The 19,309-nt window shown below is 42.6% G+C and overlaps 1 protein-coding gene across 1 annotated transcript in view; it reads right to left on the reverse strand.

Annotated features, from left to right (window-relative positions):
• CCNY (cyclin Y) overlaps positions 1–19,309 on the reverse strand; it is a 161,907-nt gene that overhangs the window by 21,104 nt on the left and 121,494 nt on the right. Inside the window, exons 2-4 of the mRNA XM_083188813.1 lie at positions 15,416–15,490; positions 12,217–12,251; positions 9,229–9,329 (exon numbers count right to left, since the gene is read on the reverse strand). Coding sequence (XP_083044939.1) covers positions 9,229–9,329; positions 12,217–12,251; positions 15,416–15,490 — 211 coding nt within the window. The remainder of the gene's footprint in view (positions 1–9,228; positions 9,330–12,216; positions 12,252–15,415; positions 15,491–19,309) is intronic.

Here is a 19,309-nt window from a genome sequence, read left to right on the forward strand (position 1 = left end):
TAGGTCTATACCATCGTGTTATGGAGGGTTTTATCTAGGGCTTTACCTGTCTCGGGTCAAAAAAATTTGTTGCCGCCACTGTAAGATTAAACGGGCATCAGCAAAGCTGGCGGTTTTATTTTGCCCGTCTTTCGATCAACACTGCCAGAATGTAGAGAAAGAAAACCTTGCTAACGACGTGAGATGAATTTTAACAGTCTTGTGCATTAATTGGGCCATAAGCAGCCCACACATTTTAGGAGAAGGAGGACATGTACATACACTTCAAGTGAATATTAAAGCTTATACAGTATATATACACATCATCGCCGGCATTGTGACAGCAGAGCGACACTGTCATGATGCACTAAACACTAAGCAGCAAGTTAATCAGTAAGTGATGCGATGTAAACAGGCTGCTGGGCTGGTTTATTTACTATATAATCATAAACAGGATCACTAAGTGGCATTTACAACATCTACGGTAGTAAGGTGCATACGCATACTACCGCATACAACCTCCCGCCACCCATCAGGCTATCTGATTCCCTTACCTCCTTCAAGCGCTCCCTCAAAACCCACTTTTTTCGACTAGCCTATCCCTCCTCCTAACCTCTTTTGATCCTCCTATCCTGCCTCCGTTCCTACTTATCCTATTGTATTTCGTTTGTCCACCCACCTATTTTTAGTATGTTAACTCTTATGAGCAGGGCCCTCCTTCCTCACGTACTCACCCTACCTCATTACCTCACCTGTGCTCCTGTCCTGTTCTTCCCTTCCTCTACTTCATCTTCGGTCTCCTTGACTATTTTGACACCTACTTCTGAACTGATGCTGATTTTAGTTCTACCAGCTATACCCCTATTTATACTGTATCTTTCTACACACCCTGTACGTTACCTTGTAATTTTTTTTTTTTTGTTTTTTTTTTGCTATGTACGGCGCTGCGGACACTTTGTGGCGCCTTATAAATAAACGTACTACTACTACTACGCACTACACAATATCATAAATGATATGCACGACAACAACACACTAAACAATTGAGGCACAGATATCGGTGGTGCTCCCGTACAGCACAGATGACGGGGGTCATTAACAATGTGCCGGAGTGCGCATCGTTAACGGTTTAGAGAGTGTACAAATGAACTATAGTTTAAATCGTTAGCTATATATCGGCTAGTGTGTATGGTGCTTAAAGGTGCGTACACACTGAGCGATATAATGCACGATATCACCCATCTTGGCCCTTATTGTTCAAAGTAATGCCCAGTGTATAGGTGACATACGTTGCGTGCTCCCAAGTGTCGTTAATCCCCCCTGGTCCTCTGTAGATGCAGCACAATTTGCCACATCATCAAACGACTGCCTACTGTATATGGAGTGGGGACCTGGTGATGTCACAGAGCGATATAATGCACGATATCACCCATCTTGGCCCTTATTGTTCAAAGTAATGCCCAGTGTATAGGTGACATACGTTGCGTGCTCCCAAGTGTCGTTAATCCCCTCTGGTCCTCTGTAGATGCAGCACAATTTGGCACATCATCAAACGACTGCATACAGTATATGGAGTGGGGACCTGGTGATGTCAGCGATGTCGTTTAGTGTGTATGCGCTAGATTATTTGCCAGGAATTCCAAGGGAAAATACCGTTCGTTTGTCCATACATTAAAATACAAGCTTTGACATCCAAGGTTACTTCATTATCACTTAAAGGTCTAAAAAAGCATTAATGTGTTTGCACAGTGTGGTGAGCTATTATTATTGTTACTATTATTACCAACAAGTACAGTTTTTATGTTTCTTAGAGACCCTACATTTTGTTTCTACATATTCATTTTTTCCACATTAGTATGGTTAAAAACAAACAGACTTGTAGAAGTTATTTATATCTAAATCATACACACAAAGTACTTCCTCGGGAAACCACATGTGTGAAACAAAAGTGAACAAATGAATGATTCATCTAACTGTAGCAAAACCATCCATCTACATATTTGCAGCAATGTTCTGCCAGGTTATCTCTGTAATTCTCCATGTGTCATTGCTGGACGTATGGGTCTATGATCTATGCAGGTGGGGCAGATGTAAAGGTACTTGTTTCCTAGCACGGCGCCACCGATTTTAATCTTATGTCATCGGGTCTATCAGATCGGGTCGCATCGCATGCAAAGCGATGCGATCAGACCCGATTTTTAAATTGTACAGCCACCCGATGGGTGATTCCTATGTTAAACGCACCCCCAGACCCGATTTTTAATTGTACACCCACCCTTATAGGTAATTACTATGAAAAATTACTATGTGAAATGTCCCCCCCATTTCTATGTGAAATGTCCCCCCCACTATCAACGCCAACCATGGCGAGCGCAGCGGTACGCGACCTCCGACCTTTTCATACCCCCACTATCCACGTCGGCGTGGAGTTGATTTTATATAGTGTGGCGAGCGCAGCGAGCCACCGAGCCCGAAGCGTGGCGAGCCCCGCGAGGGGACGCGGATTACTTCACATGTATTCTGCGTCCGCTCGACACGCTTCAGGCTCGGTGGCTCGCTGCGCTCGCCACACTATATAAAATCAACTCCACGCCGACGTGGATAGTGGGGGTATGAAAAGGTCGGAGGACGCGTACCGCCACGCTTTGGGTTGGCGTTCATAGTGGGGTGGTGTTAACAATGGGGGGGGGCATTTGACATAATAATTACCCAACAGGGTGGGTGTACAATTAAAAATAGGATGTGTGGGCGCATTTAACATAGTAATCAGCCATCAGGGTGGCTGAACAATGTGAAATCGGGTGTAATCGCATCGCGTCGCATGCCATTGTAATGGCATGCGATGCCATTGTAATGGCATGCGATGCGACGCAATTTTAAAATTGTATAGGAAGCTCTTAAAACCCGAATATCGGGTCAGATCGGGTCCCATCACATACCTTAACTAATGGTATGCGATGGGACCCGACGGGCGCCGTGCTAGAAAACAAGTACCCATGTAACATGTATAGAGTTAGATTTGTGCAAGTTATTTTGTTTCTGTGCAGGGTAAATACTGGCTGCATTATTTATACACTGCAAGTTAGATTTCAGTTTCAACACACCCCAACCAAATGTAACTCTCTGCACGTTACATCTGCCCCACCTGCAGATCTGAATGAGGGCCATTATTCAGCACTTTGGGCAAGTAAATGGCATATGGAGCAGGAAGTCCAACACTACACAACCTCTATTGGGGCAGCACGGATGGTGTAATGGTTAGCATTACTGCCTCACAGCGCTGAGGTCATGGGTTTGATACCCACCATGGCCCTAACTGTGCAGAGTTTGTATATTCTCCCCGTGTTTGCGTGTGTTTACTCCAGTTTCCTCCCACAATCCAAAAATATACAGGTAGGTCAATTGGCTTCCAACAAAAATTAACCCTAAAATGTCTGTGTCTGTGTGCGTGTGTACATTCGGAATATGTATGCACTATATAAGAAACTGTAAATAAAGAAATAAATATATGAGTTACACAAGTTACATTTTATTACATTACCAGGGGTGGCTCAGCAGAGGGGCTGTAGCAGAGTTTAACATTCAAATAGGGGAGGCACAGCAACTACAACCAACTACCATTCCAAACGGACTCACTGGCATTTGGTGTTGCTTCCCTACTTAGATTTTGGACTGTGTTGAAGCCCCTCCTCTGGAGCCACCACTGCACAGTAGACATTCCCAACTCATTTTCCTGTTAGCCTTCTACATACAGGGGCATAATAAGTAAGGAAGGGGCTCTTGTGCAGTGCACTTTTGGGCCCCCTCCTCTCTAACCTACTGCCAGCAGCGCTGTGCACTAGTAGACTAACATGCTATGGTGTACTGTACATCCACAGGTCTCTGGGAAATCGGTGCTCCAGCCATTTTGTAGTGATATCACTATTGCGCATGTGAGAAACACCAGGAAATTTCCCACTGAGGATTTTGCAATGCTGCCATCGCAGGACCTGGACGGGTAAGTAATAAAGGATATGGGTACAGGGCTTTATTAGGGAGCCTCACTAGGCTGTTGTAGCCTGGGCTGTTGGGTTATTTTATAAGGGTTTATTTAAAAGGGTTCTGCAATGATACAACAAATTCAGGACTTATTCAGGACTTACATAGTCACTATGTCTGTGCCAAGGACTGGACTGTGATGTGATCCTGTGTTCTTTTCTGTCATTACAGGTAAATATCGCTATTGGTATACTGGCCTGTCTGCTCCTGCAGCTTAACAGGGAATCAGATATTTTGATTGGGTAAATATCGCTATTGGTATACTGGCCTGTCTGCTCCTGCAGCTTAACAGGGAATCAGATATTTTGATTGGGTAAATATCGCTATTGGTATACTGGCCTGTCTGCTCCTGCAGCTTAACAGGGAATCAGATATTTTGATTGGGTAAATATCGCTATTGGTATACTGGCCTGTCTGCTCCTGCAGCTTAACAGGGAATCAGATATTTTGATTGGGTAAATATCGCTATTGGTATACTGGCCTGTCTGCTCCTGCAGCTTAACAGGGAATCAGATATTTTGATTGGGTAAATATCGCTATTGGTATACTGGCCTGTCTGCTCCTGCAGCTTAACAGGGAATCAGATATTTTGATTGGGTAATCCAAGACAGTGCTAATATTATTTATAGATTTGAGAGCTCTTGTATAAGTTTAAACTAATTTGTCTTCAAGTGCTGGCAATCTGCTATTTGAATGTTTGTTTATATTGGAGTTTTATTGCCTGCCTTGTAATTGGGGAGGGGGTGATTGTTCAGGCTTTGATTAGTTGTATTGAGTTCACATGGACAGAATCTATCATTTATTAGGGAGCCTCACTAGGCTGTTGTAGCCTGGGCTGTTGGGTTATTTTATAAGGGTTTATTTAAAAGGGTTCTGCAATGATACAACAAATTCAGGACTTATTCAGGACTTAAACAGGATGAAAACAGATGAACTCAACACCAAGACATCTTCAAGCCTAAGAAAGTTTAAAAACCCTTTGCTTTAACCTCTAAAATTGAACGTATGTACCTAACCTACACTCCTATATACTCACACTGTCACTATGCTGCCTGATTGTGTATGTGATTCATCCATTCTAATAACATAATCTGCTTCTATATTGCAATACTTGTGTTTGTACATTTAGACATTGCAAAATTGCTAATTGGAGCCATATTAGGCTGGTGCCTGCTTCACAAAATACAGGGTAACTCTACAACTGAAAACATTTACTTCACTGCATGCCATAGCATTGTATGCAATCTATGGTCAGCTGTGCTAATCAGCGTGCACTCACATATATGTAGGGTTTATAAATTACTATCTGAGCAACACCAGTAAGCTGGTATTAACTATTGCAAGTCTAATATAACTCCTGGCCTATAGAACTGTTAAAATACACCATGTACTACAAACTATTGCTCTGCTTTGCTCTCCATGGTTTTCTCTCAAAATCAGTCTCTTCTCTCTCTCTCCCTGAAGCTCAGCCCTCTATACACATTTCTGCCTCCATTATCCACACCCCTCTTATTAACACTCATGAGATTTTTACATATCTCTCTACATTGACAATAACATCCACAAACTGTCGCCAGAAACAACATTCACAAACCACCTGCAGCTACACCTATCTCTCTCTACTGCTTCTATTAGCTGGTGACATTTCACTTAATCCAGGCCCCAGCTGCTTGCCCCGCTCGCAGGCACCTAACGCCCAGGAACATAGGAATCCAGCTAATCTCATACACATTAAATGCCTCCCTTCATCCCCCAAATCACTAAAATGTGCGTTATGGAATGCACGCTCTGTTGGCAACAAATTAACGTCCATCAACGACCTCTTCATTTCAAACAACTTCAACCTGCTGGCTATAACAGAAACATGGCTCTCACAATCAGACACAGCCTCCCCTGCAGCCCTGTCACATGGTGATCTCCACTTTACACACACACCCAGGCCTGGTGACAGCAGAGGAGGTGGGGTTGGAATATTACTATCCCAATCCTTCACATACAAAGTTATACCACAGGTTCCATCACTCACATTCACATCATTTGAAGTACATTCCATCAGAACTTACACTCCTTTCTCGCTGCGTGTTGCAGCTATCTATCGCCCACCTGGGCAGCCAACGCGATTTCTGGAAGATTTTTCTGCCTGGCTCCCTCACTTCCTTTCTGCTGACATCTCAACCATCATCATGGGTGACTTCAACATTGCTATTGATAGCCCAAAATCTGCTGCTCATGCCTCCAAACTACTCTCTCTAACCTCCTCTCTCGGCCTCTCCCAATGGACTGACTCCTCTACTCATCGGGATGGCCACTGTCTTGATCTGATATTCACTAAGCTGTGCTCAGTGTCGGAATTCACCAATTCTCCTTTCCCTCTCTCAGATCACAACCTTATCACCTGCATGCTGTCCTCTAGTACTTCTAACTCAAAAACACCGAAATCCTTTAATCCACCTCAAGCCCGCAGAAATATTAATGATATTAATTTTCAAGTACTCTCCTCCTCACTGCAACAACAGCTTGCTCCTATTTCTGCATTCACTACTCCTGAGATGGCGGTATCACACCTAAACCTAACCCTCAAAACAGCCCTGGATGAAGTGGCTCCAGTTACCCACCACACTCCACGTAGGCCTAGACGCCAACCGTGGCACTCTAAATTAACGAGACACCTACAAAATATCTCACGCAAAGCTGAGCGTAAATGGCGTAAATCTCACAGTCCAATGGATTTCTTTACATATAAGAATATCTACCAGTACTATAGTTATGCCCTGGAAACTGCCAAACAAACATATTTCCAAACTCTCATTTCTGCTCAAGCTTCTAACCCAAAACGACTTTTTAATACATTTAAATCCCTTCTCAACCCTCCCTCACCCAAGCCACCAACCACTATCCATGCACAAGATCTAGCTTCCTACTTCAGGGATAAGATTGACAAGATCAGAGATGAATTGGTATGCTCCAACTCAGTTGGTGATATGCTCAATTCCATACCTGAGCCCTCTGAAGCATTTGCTTCATTTGATCCCACAAATGAAGATGAAGTATCTGCACTTTTCTCTGCCTCCCACTCTACTACTTCTCCTCTTGACCCTATACCCTCGCAAATAAGTAAATCTCTGTCTCCTGTGCTCATTCCAATCTTAACTAAAATCTGTAACCTCTCTTTCTCTACTGGTGTCTTTCCTTCATTGTTCAAACAAGCAGTTATTACTCCGATTCTGAAAAAACAGAATTCTGATCCAAGCTCTCTCTCAAACTACCGTCCCATTTCTCAACTTCCATGCACCTCCAAACTACTTGAAAGACTTGCTTATACTCGCCTCACACACTTTCTTAACTCGCACAACTTAATGGACCCGCATCAGTCAGGCTTTCGTGCCCAACACTCCACAGAGACAGCACTGACTAAAGTTGTGAATGATCTGGTCACTGCTAAGTCTAAAGGCCACTACTCACTACTAATTCTTCTAGATCTCTCTGCTGCTTTTGACACTGTTGACCACACACTTCTCATACAAACACTACAATCCATAGGTCTTAAAGACACAGCCCTCTCTTGGTTCTCATCCTACCTCTCTAACCGCTCCTTTAGTGTTCGTTTCTCTGATTCTACCTCCTCTTCGCTACCTCTTTCAGTTGGAGTACCTCAGGGTTCAGTTTTAGGTCCCCTGCTTTTCTCAATCTATACCTCATCTCTTGGCAAACTAATCCGCTCTTTTGGATTTCAGTATCATCTGTATGCGGATGATACTCAGCTCTACCTATCCTCCCCGGACCTGTCCCCATCTGTATTGAGCCGTGTCTCTGAATGCCTTTCTGCTGTTTCATCCTGGATGTCATCTCGCCACCTCAAACTTAATATCTCAAAAACAGAATTAATTATATTTCCGCCAATAAATAGTAGTTACCAACCTGATATCTCTATCACTGTTGAGAAGATGACAATCACTCCTACCTCTCAAGCTCGCTGCCTAGGTGTTATCCTTGACTCAGAACTTTCCTTTGTACCCCACATTCAATCTGTCTCAAAATCATGCCACATGCACCTAAAAAACATATTTAAAATTCGCCCTTACCTTACACAAGACACTGCAAAAACTCTAATCCATGCTCTCATCATCTCACGCATTGATTATTGCAATAGTCTCCTTATTGGCCTTCCCCAATACAGACTCTCACCGCTACAGTCCATTATGAATGCAGCTGCAAGGCTAATCTTCCTAGCCAGACGTTCATCGTCTGCAAAGCTACTCTGTCAGTCACTTCATTGGTTACCTGTATTCTACCGTATTCAATACAAAATTCTTCTACTTACACACAAAGCCATAAACCAAACTACACCAACATACATATCTTCTCTTATCTCAAAATATCATCCAACACGACCTCTACGCTCCTCCCAAGATCTGCGTCTCTCATCCACACTCATTACCCGCTCCCATTCCCGACTGCAGGACTTTCTTCGTGCTGCACCCACTCTGTGGAATGCCCTCCCAAGCACAATAAGACTCTCCTCCAGTCTCCAAACCTATAAGCGTTCCCTGAAGACTCATCTCTTCAGGCAAGCTTATCAAATACCAGAACCAGTCATAGAACCTTGCGTTCTGGTGAAATCGATGCAATAAAGAATACAGTATCTATCCTTATGTATCAATGCCTATTTCCCTATAGATTGTAAGCTTGCGAGCAGGGCCCTCCTACATTTTGACTGTCTGTAAATACACTGTTTTGTTGTATCACTGTCTGCTATTGTAAAGCGCAACGGAATATGCTGCGCTATATAAGAAACTGTTAATAAATAATAAATAAATAAATACTGAACTTTCCTAAATTTCCCCAGAAGACCAGTGAAGATCGCATAATAGTATTCCTTAAACTAAACACTAAAACGCAGGAAGTAGTATCCTTTACGTGCAGTTGGAAGACTACATCTCAATATTAACATTGCATCCAGCAGACCTTTACAGAACAGTATGAAGCAAGTAGGCTGCCACAGTTGCTTAGTCAGCTGCAGCATGGAAGTAGAAGCAGGGGTAATAAGCTTAAACAGATGACAACTCTGGTGCAGATCAGACCGGAAAAAGCACAGGATAAATACAGTGTGTATTGTCTTTTTACATAAAAATATTATAAATTCAGTACATTGGGTAACTTCCTAGCTGTGCTTAACAATAAGGTATACATAGGAAAGAAGTGCACACCCACCATTTAATTGTATACTTGAGGTTAGGTTGGCTGACTGTGCTGTCATCGAGGAATATAGTAGAACAGGAGCTGTACTTTCTCCTCATTTGTCCTGGAGGAAGCTAAGGACAAATAAACAATCAATTTAGTGAATTAGTAGAATGGGATACGGTCATTTGGTCCATTGTATAATGGTCGACAGTCATTAGGTCGACATGAGAAAAGGTCTACATGGGGAAAGGTCGACATGGTTCTAGGTCGAAAGGTCATTAGTTCGACATGGGGGTTTTCACTGTTTTTTGAGCCGACAGGCGGTATTTCATGCCCTACCATCCACTAGGGCATGGTGGGAGAATAAAATAGTGTGCCGAGCGCAGCGAGCGATGTGAGGGGATGCGGTGCACTTGAAACTGTGTTCATGTCGACTGTGTTGACATTCAGGTCAAAAAACAGTGAAAAACCACATCATATATAGTCATATAGGAAAATACAAATACACGCTTGTACACACCCAATATTCAGTCCTGAGGAGAGCATGAATATCAGATAACAGATTCTACATTTACCCTAATCATGAACAGACTGAAATGGACAAATTCTGGCCAAAAACATTGAGTAACAGTAAGAATGCAAATGAATGGTTATGACAGATAAATGACATTATGTCGATTTAAAATTTCAATAAAATGCGTCGACTAATTTGCAATACAAAAAGCAGAGTAATCAGGTATAATTGCACTGTGCTCATCTCATTTCGAATTCCTTTATGGGAATAAGCCAAATTCCCAGTTTAGGATTCAGCCCTATGGCGATTTAAAATGTTAACGAAAAATAAGCAGGGTAAATGTGAGTATTAAGTGTGACCTCCTCATTAACATCACTAGGAAATGATGCTTCAGGATTCTGACAATTATTAAGTTGACTTTCATGTAACCTATCACATACTGGTGGCTGGGTACCTGGATTGTACTCGACTGATATTGTTTACCTTTAGGGGCATACACACGTAGAGATGTGTGCTTAGGGTAGGCGATTTCCTGGTGTCCAGATTGCCCATGGAGAGCACATACACAGGCAGTGATTTGTGCTAAGCAATTTTGCTCAAGCAAAAAAAAAAAAAAGGGTTGTGGTTCATAACGAGAGATCTCGATCAATATCTCTCATTCTGTACACACAGAGAGATTTGCAGTCACCTGCTAAGCAATTTGACTAGATTAGGACTGCATGCACTGACTTAGTTAGCAGGAGATCATTCATCTCTTGGGGCATACAAATGAAGAGTTCTGTGCTTACTTTCTAAGCAATCTAGTCAGATTGCTTAGGAAATAGCACAAAATCGCTCAGTGTGTATGCCCCTTAGACATTCTGTTTGTATATATATAATTTTTCTATATTTTTTGTGCTAGCATTCCCTACCCGCTAATAAACCAGCTGAGATTTACCAATGCGTGAAGTCTGAATAATATTGCAGGATCATATTGGACACTGACAGGCCGTACCAACCGCACCAATGTTTTATTACAGTCTGCATTTAGACCACATCCTATGCAATTGCTTCGTGTTAAAATGCAAATCTGGCCATCTCATTCATGTCTGGCACATTAACTTAGCACCAACACAGCTGAATATTTTTAGCACACAATGCAGGGGTTAATAAGTGGCCTAAAGTCGTTTATCTCTGTACATTTGGAAATGGAAAAATACTGCCCTCTGTATTTGACCTTCATTAAGTCTAAGTGGCAGCCATTTATCCTCTTCCACAGAAGAGCTGATAGCATTGATTGGAATCCCTCTCACTCTGCTCTAGTACAGAGTATACGCTCCATTGTGTGCTTAAACACAGGTGAAAGATCTTTCTGTGCCTCTTTAGCGAGAGAGAGAGCGAGCGAGCATGGAAGAGAGAGGCAGAAAGCAATACAGTCAAAGGAAGAGAGAAAAAGAGAACGCTGGTTCTTGGGCAAAAATAGTTTATATAGAGCCCATAACTCTATCTATAGAGATATATTGAGTTCTTAATTTCTATTAACAAACACAGTTACTTATTGCTGGGGCTGGTGATTCCATCGCCAGCCGTCGGAAGGGGGCGCGCACGCAAGAGACGCTTGTGCGCCCCATTCTGCCGGAGCTCCTGCCGCTGTCCGCCACCTCCATCGCCGGTCCCCACCACTGCCCCGACTGCACGCGCTTCCCAGTCTGATGGAGTCCCTTCTCCACCAGCGCTAGCCGGCGGAGAGGTTCTGGCGAGCGCTGACAGTGAATGAGAGGGGCTCCAGCTGTACGAAGATGGAAGTTCTATTTCAGATAGGTTGTTGCTATGGCCAACCAGTCAGAATCTCACTATTATCTTCTAGAAGGTTCCAAATAAATAAGAAGTAGATTCTGATTGGTGATGTTACTGGGACCCCAATGGGGGGGGGGGGAGGTGGTGGTGTCGATCACGATGCGCCCAGTATATTGATACAATATTGGGGGCAAACACTAAGCAATTTTTTTTGCTCACAAACGCCGAATTGAGTGATCTCTTTTGGAAAGTCATGTAGTATGTATGGGGCTTAAGTGGGGTTTTAAAAAAGGGACTGACCAATCATTATGAGAGGATGGTGCCAATGCACATGCGTGGGGTGATGCAGGAGAAACACTGTGCACAGCGCATAGGTGTATAGTTACTGTTTCTTTCCATTTATGCCTGGTCACGTATTCCACCTGCATTGCGGCAACCAATTATATCTATTAGCCTTGACGTCCTGACAAACCAGATCATATTAGTTTCAGCTTAGAAGGAAATTATAATGACAGGCCACAACATCTAATTCTGATCTTCCATTATCCTCAATGTTTTCGACATAGGAAAGTAACATGAACATTACATGAACCCTATTTGCAGCATGGATTGTAGCGCCGTATGAGATTGTTGTCCAATGAGAAACGATTTGGTCACTACATATATATATATGTTACCATAAAACACAACTGTTTGACATCTATTTGGTATGTAATAGTTATACTCACATGGTTTATAAAAAGGCTCTTTCTCTTTTCTCTCACTGTGAAAATATGAATGAGTAATTGGACATCAGTAGTTATCCAGTGTTAGAAGACAACAGATTTTATTTTCTTAATATAAAGCAAAATATGCAATTTACAGACAGCTAAGCTCCAATATGAAACAAAATCACCATGACACTCCTGGGTAATAATGTCAGGATTGTCTGTAATAATCCATTTAACTCTCTAAAGGAAGCATGTGATAGCTTTAATGAATATGGAAAATTTGTGGTCGTAGGTTATATACATCAACTACATACAACAACTTATATTATATACAGTAATGTGTGAAGTAGATGCAATTCATAGCAGAGCACAGCATAATACAGGGTCTCGTGGGAGTGGTAAATTGTTTTAAATTGTAATATTGCAAGAAATTGGTTAGTTACATATAGAATAAGAATGGAATATAGAGATTGGGCGGTATCTAGTGGCTCTGGGGAGGGGGCTGCCTCTGACGGCTATGCAGGCAGGCAGCCCTCCCCCCTCCCTGCAGCCGCCAATCCCTGCAGACAGAGTTCCCGGCGCCTGTGCTCTGATGACAGGAGCTGGGATTGGCGGATGCGCATTTCAAACCTCTGTACTGTGCATGCGGCCAGCTTCTATGGGCTGCATCGGCAACAGCCCATAGAAGTAATCATGTTCCCGTCACCTGTACAATACAAATGACAGGAACCAGGACCAGTGCGTGCCCATACCGATATAGGTACTGCGCATGCGCAATCGGCGATTCTGCACCTCCCAATGGGATTGCCTTGGTGACTGGCAGGTCGGACTTCCAATAGGAAGTCACTGCCAGTCACAGTGAAGCCAGTGTAGTCTCACAGACTGCATCTGGCTTCACTACAGTGGTGGATATTACCTGCAGCCCATAGGTAAAAACTGCTACTGGTGGTATCCTATTACCTGCAATCGCTGATCACAGGAAACAGGCTTGCCGGGTGCTATCTAATTTGCCATGATAAGCCAGAGCGTGCTGCGGCTTATCAGGGATTTAATTTCTCTGCCTGGGCTAAGTAACCTTGAAAGCAGTCCCAATTTCAGCGAAAACTGAGCTGCAGTAAAATTTGTTTTTTCAATCGGGCAATCTGATCAGAAAAAAAATATTGGAGAAACATTGAGGAAATTGTGAAAAACTGACATTTTCCACTCCTGATGTTTTATGGGGGCTAATTGGATGCCCCCTATTGAGAGAGAGGGCCAGGTTTACTAAAGCTTTGAAATATTATAGCATGAAAATGATAAATGACCAATCAGCCTCTAACTATTTTTTTTAAACCCAGCCTGTAACATGGCAGTAAGGAGCTGATTGTCTGGTACTTCATCACTCTCCACTTTATCACTTTTCAAGGTTTAGTATATCTCTCTGAGAGAAAAAGATACAATCAAGCCAGAAAAGAAAGAGACAGCTTGGGAGAGAGACAAAGTAGAAGGGACATAGCAGGAAAGTTAAGAGTGACACACACAGTGGGGGATAAAGAGAGAGGCAAAGTGGGGGATTCAATTAGGTATAAATTTGCTCCTGCAAGTAAAATTCCCAGCAAATTTGCAATTCAATTATAAACTTGGATTTATTTTAGTAAAGTCAGATGTTTTTCTTCACACCCCCCTAGCAGGTAAAAAGGTAGGGGAAATCTTTATTTTATAAGTAAGAATGCCCTGACTTGCATCAGATTCCCTTGAAAACCATCCCCAATGACTAATTTATTCCAAAATCAACTTTTTGTTAGTTTATGCTCCCCAAATTTAGTGAAAGTATTTATTGCAATGAAGAATAATTGCCTGGTATCATTTTTTTATACAGAATAGGAAGAGTGGAATAAGGAGAGAGAGTGGGAGGAAGAGAAGGAAAGAAGGAAGGAAGAAAGAAAGAAAGAAAGAAAGAAAGAAAGAAAGAAAGAAAGAAAGAAAGAAAGAAAGAAAGAAAGTCAAACAGAAACACACACAGATAGAGAAAAAGAGAAGACAGAATAGTGAAATAAAAAGTGGAAAAGAAGAACGAGAGAGAGAGAGAGAGAGAGAGAGAGAGAGAGAGAGAGAGAGAGAGAGAGAGAGAGAGAGAGAGAAAGAGAAAGAGAAAGAGAGAGAGAGACAGGAGAGCCCATGTATTATCACGGATCCATGGGCAGCTTATCGGGGATAAGCTTTGGGTGTCTGAGGCAACCAAAGCATATTCTGTGATAAATGTGGAGTTATCGGGGCTAATTAATTAGCTCCTGATGAACCCATTGTCTGCAGAGTTCACAGAACACAGAACGGAAGAAACAGGCCAAGAAAGTGAGACAGAGAAATGGAGGAAGAGGAAGAGTGAGAGTGAGAGTGAGTGAGTGAGTGAGTGAGTGAGTGAGTGAGTGAGTGAGAGAGAGAGAGAGAGAAAGGGAGGGGGAGACAGAGATGGCATAGGGACTGAGAAAGATGGAGAAAGGAAAAAGTCAGAAGTGTGGTAACTAGATGCAGCAATATTTCATTAGAACACTTCTTTGCAGATGGTCGCATGTGTAGCATTTTCACAAACATGTCTATTTTCCATCTTTATGGTTTTTTGCCATTATAAAATAAGAAACAGCTTTTTTTTATCATATTAATGATCACTACTCAAATAGTTAAAAAAAAAAAAAAAATCCTCAAAAACACAATGGGGGAAATTTACTAAGATGTATATTCTACGTCACATGTGATGTTGCTATGGGCAACCAACCAGATTCCTGTCTACTATCATCTAGAGCAGGGCTGGGCAACACCGGCCCTCCAGATGTTAATGAACTACACATCCCAGGATGCTTTGCATTAGTTTTGCTATGTGGTCATGCTGAAACTGATGCAAGGCATGCTGGGATGTGTAGTTCATCAACATCTGGAGGGCCGGTGTTGCCCAGCCCTGATCTAGAGGGTGCAAAATAAATAAGTAGATTCTGATTGGTTGCCCATAGCAATATCACATGTGAAGTGGAATACACATCTTAGTAAATTTCCCCCAATGGGTTGATAATTTGTAATAGATATATTTGCAAACTATTCATAATAATGTACCTGCTGCCAAGGTTTTTACCATGTTGTGGACAACGTAAAAAGCAAAAGGCGATGAGGGGATGAAAACAGAATTTTTTTTAACATTTCATACTCAAAATTAAAGCTTGACAAAACTACAGATAAAGCACCGTACCATCTGTTTGGGATTTGCTGAGGAATATTGTGCTTGCCCGTGGATGATCCGAAGGGTTAAATTCCATATTCATATCTGAAAAAGAAGAAAAGCACTTAGCTGGTAAATGTGCTTACAATTCATAGAGCAGGACAAAGTGAGCACTGCTTATTCTAGCAGACAAATGCAATTTACAAACAATTTGCCATCCAGAGAAATAAAATACTTTTAAAATCACCAATTTACAAAGCAGAATAAATTATTTCTGCATAATAATGCAATGCACTCTATGAAGTGAACATGGGAATAAAAAGATGCAGTGGTACATCAGAAAAAAGGATCCTGGTTCCAGATTATGCAAGATGAACCGCATTTGTTTTTATTTTTAGAATAACATAAATTTGATGTACTGACCCCTGAAAACACTGTGAACACACATGAAAGTTTATATCCCACTCTAAAATCTCAAGCAAACAAGCAGCATGCTGCACTAGGGTGGCCAAACCCGGGATCAGCGGGATCCTGGGATTTTAGCCAAAATTAGAGGGATTTCAATCCCGGGATTGGACACACTGTAACGGGACTGAACTGCACACATCGCTGCAAACCCTCCCTCCTGCCCGCTAAAACCAGACCTCCAGCACTCCCTCCCGTCTGCTGAAAACACACACACACACACACACACATCACAATCTGTTCAAGATTTTTTGCCAGGTGAAAAAAGCGGCAATGATTGAATACCCCCTATAACCCATTGTGTGCCAACATCTGTGAGAGATACGCAAAATATCTGCTAAAAATGCCAGGGTCGCTCACATTTGTTATATGAATTGAAATATAAAATGTTATGTAAAAAAAGATTATATTTCATATATAAGGTAAACATTACAGGTCATTATGAGGAATAAAAAGGTTTGCTTGTCAATTTGCACACCAATTTTGAAAAATTCACTTGGCACTCAAAGGGTTAAATGATTTACCAGCCAGTAAAAATGATGGAACAGCATAACTGCATTGTGCACGCCCATTTAAAGCAACATTTAAAATTTAAAAGGCACCATCTAGTGGCCCTTTGGCACTCACAACACTTGAAAACCCTCTTTAGTGGTTAGGAGCGGTATTAGCCTTGTACTGCATATAGGATAGTCATAGGCGTGTGCAGCCCATTTCCTTAGGGGGTGCACCATTGGAGGGGCGTGTTCATCACGCCTACTGGGTGTTCCCATTACACAGTTCGTAGTGACCCATATTCACATTACACAGCACAAACTGACCCTATTCACATTATACAGGGGTTCGGCAGGCGGTGTTCCACTTGCTAAGCAGCAAAAGATTGCTACTTAGTGAGCGATCCTGAATCAGGCCCCTTGTTCCCCTCACTTCCCATCACTGCATTCTCACACACAGCGCACTACTCCCTCACAGTATACAGTATGTCACACACAACCTTATTCACTTGTCCCCAGTCTCACTCTCTGCACACATTACCTGCAGGCTTCAGCCAGGAGCCAGCCTGCCACAGTTCACTAGGTAGGCTGCAGCTTCACTAGTCCGTCTCCACACTCCACCCGAGCACAGGACATGTCAGGGGCGTGGCCTAATCACGGACCTCCGTGGCCACGCCCCCTTAAAAAAAACTCGTGCTGAAGGAGCCCAGCCACTGCAGCCAGGCCAGCGCAGGTACTGCTAGCCAGCCGGGGGAGGGGGCACTGTCGCTGACGGTCATTAGAGGTGCTGCAATTGTGCGGGGGGTGCCGGTCATTAGGAGGTGCCTGTGCACCCCTGGCACCCCCTGTGCGCACGCCTATGAGGATAGTGATTTTATTTTGCTACAGAGAGTATATGTTTTGTATGAACTAACCATGTTGATGTTAAACAGTACAAAATAAGTCAGGTAAAAAATAAAAAAATAATAATAAAAAATGCAGTAGGCCAAAATGGCAGAGTAGAAATGTAAAAGCATCAAAAGCATAAACAATAGTGTAGCGGCTTCTGCCTAACAATTCTCTGGTAAACAGTAGTTCAGCTGAAGTAACGGCCTTCAACAGCTGTTGTACTGGACTACAGTTCTATGGTGAATGGAGAGAAAACACATGTTGCACACAGCAGTGGTAATTATCAGTCATATGTATAAATGGATGCTGTAAAACAAACCAATGAACATACTTATAAAAGCTAAATTTGCTCACAATTTGATATGATTACCAACACTAAATGTCCTAGATAATGAGCAACCATTATCTGTTTACCCCCATAAAAAAAAAAAAATGTTAGTATTACTGAAAAATAGGTTCAGGAACTCTGGATCTGGGGTCTATATTGATATATAGATATCATTATTATTATTAATAAAAGAACTTCAAAATAATTACACTTTGGCCTAGGACAGGTTTGAGAACCTGGTCCCTAATTCTGCATGGACTGCGAGCATAAAAGCCGCCACCCAGACAAAAAGAAAAAACCATCCCTTTCAAAATTGTGAATGCATCGCTAATAGCAATGTATTCGCAGATCCATTCACAAAAAACTATGGAACATTTTTTCCCATCTGCGCCAGTCCAGGGCTACCACTAAGTGCTTTATGTACTGTTGAATCTAAATATGAAGTGTACTTCTGAAAATTGTTAATCATGTATAAAGCGATTTTTTTTTTAAATAAATTATTAATTTGTTTGAAAAATATTGTAATCTTTTAATCATTACACTGAACACAGCTGCGCCTTCTATAGTACTAGGTGACTTGTCACTAGCACTTATTCTCCATTTGTCTAATCAAGAGGTACACACACCATTATTAGGAGGCAGCAGCAGTGTACATTGGAATTAATTTACTTGCTATATATCCCATTACTTGCGCTCTTGTGTGACCGGCATGTCCAAAGTCAGGCCCGGGGCCAATTGCGGCCCGTGCTGTCATTTCAAGCGGCCCGCAGCCTCCAGCTGGAAGTGGGCAGAGCATCAGATATGGGAAGCACAGCACAGGACACTAAAGGTGGGGCCCCGACGAGTGCGCCTTTACCTTGCTGTCTGCTGCAGTGAGGAGGTGATGGCCGCCACAGTCAGATTTGTTTGGCATCCTACCCCTGCTGCTGCAATCATATATCACCTTACTCCACAATCACAGTGACAGCAGTGTTTGGGGAGGGGGGCAGCAAGGGGGAAGCTTGCTCCCGTAACATGCAGAGTGGAGGAGGGCAGCAGCGGGAGCCCAAGCATCTCCTGTCCTTGCGGTGCCAGCTTTTCCTCTCCTTCCTCTGGCTCACACAAGGGGCTGGGAAACATACAGAGAAGGGAGGGGGCAGAGTGGGGGACATACAGTGAAGGAGGGTCAGGCTGGGGGACATACAGTGAATGGAGGCAGTGATGGCCATTCACAGAAGGGGGAGCTGGGGCAGGCTGGAGGACATACAGTGAATGGGGGCAGAGCGGGGTACATAGTGAATGGGGGTCATACAGTGAATGGGAGTCATACAGTGAAGGAGGGTCAGGCGTGGGGACATACAATGAATGGAGGCACTGATGGACATTAAGAGAAGGGGGGAAGGCTGGGGGAAATACAGTGAATGGGGGCAGAGTGGGGGACCATTCTGATGTGATTAATGATTCAAAGAATGTCAGGCTGGTCAGCCCCCACACATTTAAACTTCACCAAAGTAATATTTCTGCCAAATACCAACTGTACCATTAGACATGAGACATCTAAATCTATAAACACTGCAGCTTTCCAAGAGAAAAACAAAACTTTTCTACAGCCATGTGGAAATTGGGGGTTATATATCTGGCTCTTCATTAAAAAAAAAAAAAAACACGTAATTTACAAGCCAAAACCAGGTTGTTTTTGCTTTGTTAATAATTTCTGCTGTAAAAAAAAAAAAAAGGGCAGACTCGCACATAATCCGGTACTATCTAATAGGC

The sequence above is a fragment of the Crinia signifera genome, chromosome 5 (genome assembly GCF_055691185.1).
Source record: "Crinia signifera chromosome 5, ASM5569118v1, whole genome shotgun sequence".
In the NCBI taxonomy this organism is placed as follows: domain Eukaryota; kingdom Metazoa; phylum Chordata; class Amphibia; order Anura; family Myobatrachidae; genus Crinia; species Crinia signifera.